The sequence below is a fragment of the Gadus morhua genome, chromosome 2 (assembly GCF_902167405.1).
Source record: "Gadus morhua chromosome 2, gadMor3.0, whole genome shotgun sequence".
NCBI classification, from domain to species: Eukaryota; Metazoa; Chordata; class Actinopteri; order Gadiformes; family Gadidae; genus Gadus; species Gadus morhua.
Genome location: NC_044049.1, coordinates 1,732,074 through 1,740,993, shown reverse-complemented (window position 1 = coordinate 1,740,993; position 8,920 = coordinate 1,732,074). Strand labels below are relative to the sequence as shown.

The following is an 8,920-nucleotide window of genomic DNA, read 5'->3' as shown; positions in this document are numbered from 1 at the left end:
ATAAGACACTGAACGTAAGTAAGTGACTGAGCAGCATATGACGCAGATCTTCTAACAGATCATTTCACTCACTAATGACGGGTTGACTGTCATTTCCCCAAAAAAACACAATATAGTGTTATAACAATGTATGATAATCTGCTTGAATGGAACAGATTTAAAGAAGTTTTGATGTTGACATCGACATTCTGTCATTTGGTTGTTTTAGCAAAGCAAGCATCCCGCAGGGAAGAAATACAGGGAATGAGAATTCAATGGATCTACACTCTTCTGGTGCTCCGAATGCGAGTCAATGGGGAGGTAGAAGAGGCTGTATTTCAAACGGGACATAAAAACATGCTGTATACACACCCACAGATCCCTACAATTGCGCCAGGAGTGTGTTTGCGTGTGAGACGTGTGTGTGGTCTTCACCTCTCACCCCTAACTCAGTGCTGGGTGGTCGATCTTCTCACTTTCCAACAGCAGGTTAACACTTTGGATTTGGATTCCCTAATACGATTTTGTGCATGTCATTGCATGTGTGCATGTGTATGTCTGTCCATCTACACGCGTGTGTGTGTGCGTGCGTGTGTGTGTGTGTGTGTGTGTGTGTGTGTGTGTGTGTGTGTGTGTGTGTGTGTGTGTGTGTGTGTGTGTGTGTGTGTGTGTGTGTGTGTGTGTGCTTGTGCGTGGTGCACACTTGAACCGGCCTTGTTTGTGTGTGAAGGAGTTTGCATGCCTCAGATATCCGGCGTTTTTCCCTGTCTCCATCAGTCACATCCTTGGAAACCATCCCTGAAGTCGCAGGAGTTTCAGGTGTCAAAGCCATCTAGCCTGGCCGCTATCATCGCATCCAACCGCGATGTTCTCCATCAACGGCCCGGGGGCATCGACCCCTCCCCCCTGCCCCCCCCCCCCCCCCCCCCTCCCCCAAGCCCCGCCCGAGGCCTTCCCCCTCACCCCTCCTCCCCTCCTCCCCACCCTTTTTCAGAGGGAATATAAGCGTTCTTTCGGAGGTGCGCCGCTACAATTCGCCACCAAAACCGTAGCGTTAGAAGTAAAAAAAAGCGCCAACAGAGCCATGCCTGCACCAAAGAAAGGAGGTAAGAGACCCTGAGCAAGGCAAATATAGATCAATTAATTAGTAGATTCCTGTCGGAAGTCATTAAAAGGTAAAAATTAGAGCTGTCAGTTAAACGCGATATTAACGGCGTTAACGCAAACCAATTTTAACGGCGTTAAAAAATTTATCGCGCGATTAACGCAATTATTATATAAAAAAAAATAAAAATAATATATTTTTTTTTCTTTGGCTCAAAACAAAGAAGCAGTAGCCTGACTGCTATGTTCAAATGACATTTGTTCAAAGCAGTCGTTTAATTGCACTATAGGCTCTTTTTTTGTATTGTCCTGTTTTGATCAGTAAGAGAATTAAAATAAGAGAATTAAAATAAGAGAATTATGGGACAAAAAAATCAAGGGATATTTAGCATAGAAAAATAATTTGTGATTAATTGCGATTAATCGTGAGTTAACTATGACATCAATGCGATTAATCACGATTAAATATTTTAATCGCTTGACAGCTCTAGTAAAAATGTCTTACTTAGATGCAGATTTTATTTATTATCGACAGTTTTCAGTTCAAGCCATATTATGACATATTATATGGATGTTCTTAATTTGATTCGTTAAAAGGTATTGTTCTTAATGTGCGTTTTACTGTGTGAATCTAAATAAAATTCAGAGCTGTAATATCTACAAATCTAAATATGGGATGATACTGAAATGCAACTAGAGATAAATAGCTATTATGTTTGTAGCTGTACAACGAAATTACCCTCATAGTATTAATAAGGTTTCATCCTATCTTAATAATCGTTCTTGCTCAACTGAAATATGGATAAAAGTAAATGTGCTCTGCTCATGTTTTGGATCTATTTGTCATAGTTTACCAATCACTAGGTCTTATTTCATATTTATGAAGTGTGTTTGCCACTGATCATTGTCGGTTCTATGGCACCAAACGACTTTCCATTGCCAAGTCCATCTCTCATGTCACCAATTGGCAATGCGTCCGCAATCAAAACAAGCCTCAACGATCTGCGTTACTAAGTTCGTACATGTGTTCTCAGACGGCGGGTATCCCATACTTTCCTTAATCTCTTGTGAAAAGTCTCTCCCCTCATCCTCGGCACTTTCTCATGTCAATCCTATGTGACTCCCTGGATCATAACCAAGGAAAATATTTTTTTTCTCCATTCACCCAATCAACAAATCCCCTTCCTCTCACAAATAGAGGCCGACCTCAAATCTCACCGAGTTTCCCCAGGGTAAGGAGGAACTCTAGGTAGCTTAGTGGTACCTCCCAAGGACCCTCCACATCTTCACTAATAACCTCCGCTGGCACACAGTAATGAGCTGTGAAATGCTCAATCATAATTGAACTCCCAGAATGCATCAGCGTTTCGCTGTTATTTACGGCTGTGTTGTTCTTCCTGCACCGTTTTACCGTGCCGTTGCAGACGGCCCGCAAGGCTTCCCCCTGTGGGACTCATCGAGCAACATATTGTGAGAAAACCGTTAATAGTTTATTAATTCACCATGTAGCATCAAATTAATTTACCACACTCTATTCGGCTGGCAAGTCCAATTATTTTCTGAAATTAATTGAATTCATTTTGTCTCCGTTGAACCGCAATAAGTAAGAAGACAAGTGGAAGAATTGACTGCAGGAATTCTGTTTTTTTATGCCCTACTGCTACATCATCAATACTTCCGGACGTTCCAAGATTACCAAATGATTATATTAAGGCATGTCTAGGGTGACAACGTGTGACCAATTTCCTCTCCATGCTATCGGCCGCAATTCATTTCCTAGCCCTTCATGGCGACCCCTCAGCACCAGCAGGGCTCCCGGCCAGGGGTTGAGAGCCCCCCGGGCGGCCCAGGAGCCATTAGGGGCACTGAGGCATCCTCAATCTCCTTCCACTTCCCCCACTTGTCCTCGTCTCACTGATCCCACCGGCGCAGCGGGACACGGCGATCCGATACGCACAGCTCACTCTCCTTTTTGAGATGGGAATCATCACTGACAGGTCTGCTGTCATTCAGTCGCAGATGGCAGTGTGTGTGTGTGTGTGTGTGTGTGTGTGTGTGTAAGTGTGTGTGTGTGGGGGGGGATTAGAAGGGTAGATCAGGGGTCGACGGTGGCGGCGGGGTACATATGGAACAGGACCAGTGCTGACCGGTAGCATAATTCCACACAGTAATACACAAAAGGATACATGACAGCCATCTGCTCAAACTCTGATCAACGCCCGAAAAGCGCAGAGGTCCTAAGCAGGATTTTGATTTGGAGATGCTGATTTGTGACATGTTTACGGTTTTGTCATCGTCGCCTGTGGTTAAATGTTCCACCAATCTGCCAACACACCCCCACAAAGCCCCCCGGACCTGCCTTTCCATGTCTCTATTGGTGTCCAAGCCATCCATCATGTTTAAGTATCTGTTTATCCCTGTCTGATCTCTGTGGCCTTGCGCTGTGGATCAGGGTCAAACTAGCGGCTGTCCTGCCAGTGCTTATATTCTGCATAGGCTCCACAATGCGGTAAATCCACCCTGACCTTTACCGAAACCCCCCCCCCCTCCCCCCTCCGCTATGCCCCATCCCTCTCCACAGCCTTGCCTCAATCAGCACGATCCATCATTGGGGGGTGACTTGAGATGTCCACCTCATCGCTCATCGGTCTGTCAGACAGACATTGCGGCCTCATGTAGCAACCTCTTTGATTCCCTTTTAATGACCCTTCCGATGCACCTCCGTTGCCAACCTCTTCCCCCGGATCTGCTCCTCACATTCTGACCCCCTATCTGATTCTTCTGTGGAATCCTCTTTTCAGGGAGCCCATGCTGGGAGATAGAGAGCTGCTCCGATTCCAGGGAATACTATATGGGCCCCCTTCTTCTCTTTCCTGTTTTTTTCCGATCTCCTTCCACGCTTCTTCTAGCTTTACAGAACGCATCTGCTGCTGAGGCCAAGGTCTGCTGGTGACTTGTTGGCTGATTGATATGGCCACGCTCATAACAGGGCTGTAATAGCATTCATCTTAGCCACGGTCTAGTTTCATTATTAATGGAACATGCCCTGCCAACTCCCCAGATTTGTCTAAAGTCGTATCAGCAGTGAATGTTAACACGTCCAGAACCTTTAACGACAATTTGTTACATTACTCAATTGGCTATCATGAAGTCACAAACGTTGATGATTGGCCAGATTTTGCAATGCTTTGCTTTTCTTGCGCCCAATGTCAGGTCCAGTGTTTTAGTCTTCACAAGTCCCGCCTTGTTCTGTCCTCAAGTCATCTGGCTATACTTGCTCCAAATCGCTGGGAACGAACGCTAGTGGTCAGATTTCCACTTTGCTTAGGCAAGATTCCAGATGTAGGTAATCCTCTGGAACCGAGACAAAGCATTTAGACGCCAACACCTCTCTCTCTCCCTCTCTCTCTGTGGGTGTCTCTCCCTCTCTCCCCCCCCCCCCCCCCCCCTCTCTCTCTCTCTCTCTCTTGCTCTCTCTCCCTATGTCTGTGTGCCTCTTGCTCTATCTCACATTCTCTCTACTTCTCCATGGTTGCTTAGCTAGATCATGATCAATGGCCAGCTCACTTTCTCGGCTGCAACAGCTCCATTGATATGTGTCACCGGTTGCTGCAGAACTCTGTGGTGGCGAGTTTGTCAAATGAGCATCTGGTTGATCCTTCACAGCCTCTTATCAATCTCCCAGTGGTCAGGTGTCATGCTTACACCATTCTTTTAATCCGCTGAAGGCCAATTACGATAACAAACACGTGCGCCTTCAAGCAGAACATCTGTTCGTCGTAAGCACATAAAGATTAAACAGATAACATATGGAAGCAACTTAAAAAACAGTTACATTTATTCTGATAAAACCCCACGCAGACTGAGATAATATCTCAACATCCCCGGAATAAATTAACGATGACCTCATATGGAAGTTTCACGCAACCGTGGTAATGGGTTTAGCCTAGCGAAAAACCATAACGCTTTGATAGGTGAGCACCAGGGATTAGACGGAGAAGGATATGGAGAAGGTGAAACGGTAACTCGAGACCTGCCACTGAGCACCCTGATGACAGCTCAGACCCCATGGGAACCGGGGATGGATGTGGGATTTCTCAGGATGCCAAAGGACAAACAGAAAGCCGTAGATGAAGTGGAAATGATAAAACTTGTTTTATAATATAACAGTGCTTGCCCAGCTTAGATGAGGTTACTGTCGCCTTTATAATAACAGAGCTTCTAGTGCCACACATTATGGCCGTATTTTACTGGACCATGTATCTGGCTGCGGTTTGTCCCCTATGGTGCTGTCCTGAGAGGCCTACCTGCTGTTCCTGGAGGGGCACCTGCTGCGTTGAGAGCGGGCATCGATCTAGGTCTGATTGAACTGATGGTAGTTTGCGTAGCAAATGCATCCATCTAGATCATGGGGGCCCTTGCCTACAGAGACGACACCTGATTTGACCATTATTGACCAAAACCATACCCTACGACGCAGGTCTGACTAATGGCGTTACAGAATTGAATCGGGTAGGGTGTTTAATATAGGCCTAAATTAAAACGTTACGTCTTCCTTTTGAATACCGGTGACCACTTAATTTTATCAGATTGCGTGGTCTGGGGGTTGCGCTACCTTGTGCAAACTACGCATGTTTGCAGTTTTGTTGTGAAGTGACTTGGGCACCAGATGAACTGTGTATATTTAGACCCTCAGACCCCACCTGTCAGGGCACCACCATGGTGGAAGCTCGCCTACTTGGCTTTCCGGGTGCTGTAACCTAAAGCTCGGCAGTCCTGGGTAAACTGTATGCATCAGTGTAAGGAGAGCGTGTGTCAGGTGTCGTCCATGCCATCCTTGTTTTAATAGCGATAGAGGAGGCGTGTCATCGGGAATGCTCCGGAAAAAGAATGGAGACTGGAATAAGAATGGAGAGGCTGATGGAGATTCTATCCAACCATTGCTTGCATGATAATGGCGCATGGCATATGGCTTAATAAAGGCACGCCATTCCAACATGACAGCCATTTGCTCTCTCACTGTTTTCTAAGTGGCACACAAGCGCTGCTGCAGATGCAAACAACCTAACCCCCGAACAATTATTTTCATCTTGTTTTTCCTCTAGGAAAGAAAGGCAGCAATGAAGGTAAAACCTCCTCAAAGCAACATTAACATGTTGCTTTGGGGAAGTCAATGTATTGCATTGGCTTTGGGGAAGTCAATAATCAAACACAGGTGGTCCATTTAAATTGGCAGCCTGAATGGAGTACATCATGAATATTCCTCTGATATATATTTCTATCATTCTTCTCCTTCAGTTAAGACCCCCCCTTATGACCCGAATCTCCCAGAGCCCACCAACAGGGCTGACCTGTTGAAACGTAAGGATAACACATCATCTCTGACAACTAAACATGCAAGACTTCATCAAAGCACCTCAATTATACGCCAGCTGTTATTTTTACACTTAGACATCCTGAAAGTTTTCTGATGGTACTTCACATTTTTCTCCCCTTTTGTACAATTACTGAATCAACTATCTTTATTCATTAATCCTATTTCTCTTTCCCTCTCGGTTGTTCCGCCACTTTACTCCCTCAGACTGGCTGCCCCTCACCTTGGATGACAAGACCGCCATGAAGCTTCTGTGGATCTCTGAGAACGGGACCAAGGTGGCCCGGACAACGGACGCCGTGTGCCCGTACCCCAACAGACCAGATAGATATGACAGCACCCCACAGGTGGGGCCCTCCGTTGAGATCTGGCTGTGTTCCCTCCGACCACAGTTCTTCAATAGTCAGACTAGTTGAATGACACGATTGACCAAATCTATTATCGGGTGTCAGGTGAATGAATGAATTTTGACAGGGTTTGAGAGCGGAGGCGTATTATAACCTCAACGAAACGAATGAAGTCCCTGATGTTCTCTCCTCTCTCCTGTGTGAAGGTGCTCTGCAAGGAGGGGATCCTGGGCTACCGTGGATACTGGGAAGTGGACTACTATGGCTGGGTGGTGATCGGCGTAGTCTTGGAGTCTGCCAGCCGCAAGGCCTCAGAGGGCAGCTGTGGTCTTGGGGAGAACCCCGGTTCCTGGGGGGCCGGCTGGGCCGGGTCCTCCTACAACATCTGGCACAACGGGGAGAACGTGGACGTGCAGCTGCCTCTCGTCTCCACCATCGGCATCTACGTTGACCAGCCGGCCGGCATCATCAAGTTCTTCATCGTGGAAGGAGAAGGCGAGAGGGAGGTGAGGCTGCTCCACAAGTACAAAGCCACCCTCACGGAGAAGGCGTTTCCCGGGCTCTGGATCGGCACCAAGTCCCATTGCATCCTCCGGAAAAGCGACCAGTAACTCGGCGACAGGACGAAGAGAGCGAGGATTGTAAATTGAGAGATAGCATAGAAGAGGAAAGTATCTCGTGTCCTGGTAACAAGTTACACAGTTACGCAAGATCTGTGCATAGTACCGGGTGAGATTCTTGTTTTAGGTTCTCTCATGCACGAAGAAAGCTTATTCTGTATGTCCATAAGGATGCCTGATCAAATAATTGCTACTGTGTAATTAACGGCGCATTGTAATAATCGTAGACATTATGGGCAAGCTAGCTGTTTTTGTTAGATGTAAGCCTTCTGTAAATCTTGCACGTTTGACTTAGATCAATTTTATATTTCTGTTCATTTGTTGATTGGTTTTGGTCAATAAATAACAATGTCTAATTGTTGCATAACTGTTACTGACTAGTGATTTCAAAGCGCCGATATTATGCCACCAGGTGTGAGTGTGATTAGCCATTACAAGCTGTGTTTGAGTGACAATCACACTCACACCTGGTGGCATAATATCACCCCTTTAAACTACAAATCGTTAGGAAAGAAAAATCATTCGAAACACGAAAGGGCTGACAGTGGATTGGACTGGGATAAATAAAATGGCCCTGGCATTTGCGACCTAAAAGCTCTATTTCAAAACTCAACACCAACCCCAATTGTTAACATGAAATGCTTTAGATAAAACCATGGACTGATTAAAATGCAAAACTTTGGGACGCAGAGCACACACGTAACCGACACACACTACAATCGCTGATGAATGCCGACAACAATGCGCACAATTTAATAGGCCCACAGTTGATAAACGCAACAAGTACATTAAAGCACATTCGGCAAAAAGACATAGGCCAGACTTATTAAGCCTCAGGCCTAAAAAAAAAAAAAGGTTGGTTCCTGTTGGTCGTCAGTTGAGGTCATGGGTAGGTAGGGAATTTATTTTATTTTTTTATTTTATTTTTTCCAGCGGCAGCGAATGATAGGTAGGTTGTTTTCATTTAAAAACGAGAAAATTCGCTCATCCTTGTACAGAATGAAGAGGTGCTGTACCAAAACGTAATTATAGTTTACATCAAAAAAAAATTAAAGCTCATAAAATAATTTGGGTCGCACATAAATTGACAGGGTCGGTCGGAAACAGGAACCAAACAAAAAAATGTTTTAGGCCCCAGCAAATAATAACACAATAGCTCCACCAAACTAGAAAAAAGCACTGCCAGCCACAGTACAGTATATAATAATACATGCCTTACCTTCATGTAGTTACCATATACTTTTCTCTGCAACCTGTAAACCACATGGTCGGAGTCCTGCTTCATTAGGATCCCTTCTTCACACGCCATCAGCATGAAGGCCTCCAAATTGTCTGCTCCTAAGAGACGCTGGATGAACTTCAACGTGGAGAGACTAATCACATTCCACTTGTGTGCAGGAGGGTCAACAAAGATGTGTAGGCCAACCGTATTGTGTGGTATAAACATGGGTACATGAGTGAACAAGTAAAAACGCTGCAGGAGGAAAACCTGCGGC

At 45.5% G+C, this 8,920-nt stretch overlaps 1 protein-coding gene across 2 annotated transcripts; it reads left to right on the top strand.

The window, feature by feature from the left end:
* Positions 1 to 985: 985 nt before the first annotated feature.
* Positions 986 to 7,786, top strand: zgc:195001 (tripartite motif-containing protein 16-like protein). Of its 2 annotated transcripts, XM_030374156.1 has the most exons (5): positions 986 to 1,085; positions 6,189 to 6,209; positions 6,382 to 6,444; positions 6,665 to 6,804; positions 7,011 to 7,786. In XM_030374156.1, exons 1-5 carry the CDS (start codon positions 1,064 to 1,066, stop codon positions 7,413 to 7,415), a joined length of 651 nt encoding a protein of 216 aa, XP_030230016.1. In that variant the 5' UTR covers positions 986 to 1,063; the 3' UTR covers positions 7,416 to 7,786. The 2 variants fall into 2 exon arrangements, with proteins under 2 accessions (XP_030230016.1, XP_030230025.1); XM_030374165.1 differs by lacking the exon at positions 6,189 to 6,209 and having other exon boundaries at positions 989 to 1,085.
* Positions 7,787 to 8,920: the final 1,134 nt, after the last annotated feature.

What these genes read in the sequence shown, in the direction of transcription:
- zgc:195001 (XM_030374156.1), top strand. Translation starts at nt 1,064, where the DNA reads ATGCCTGCACCAAAGAAAGGAG. An exon ending in CAGGGCTGACCTGTTGAAAC is followed by an intron (nt 6,445 to 6,664) that starts GTAAGGATAACA and finishes TTACTCCCTCAG; the next exon opens with ACTGGCTGCCCCTCACCTTG. An exon ending in GATATGACAGCACCCCACAG is followed by an intron (nt 6,805 to 7,010) that starts GTGGGGCCCTCC and finishes TCCTGTGTGAAG; the next exon opens with GTGCTCTGCAAGGAGGGGAT.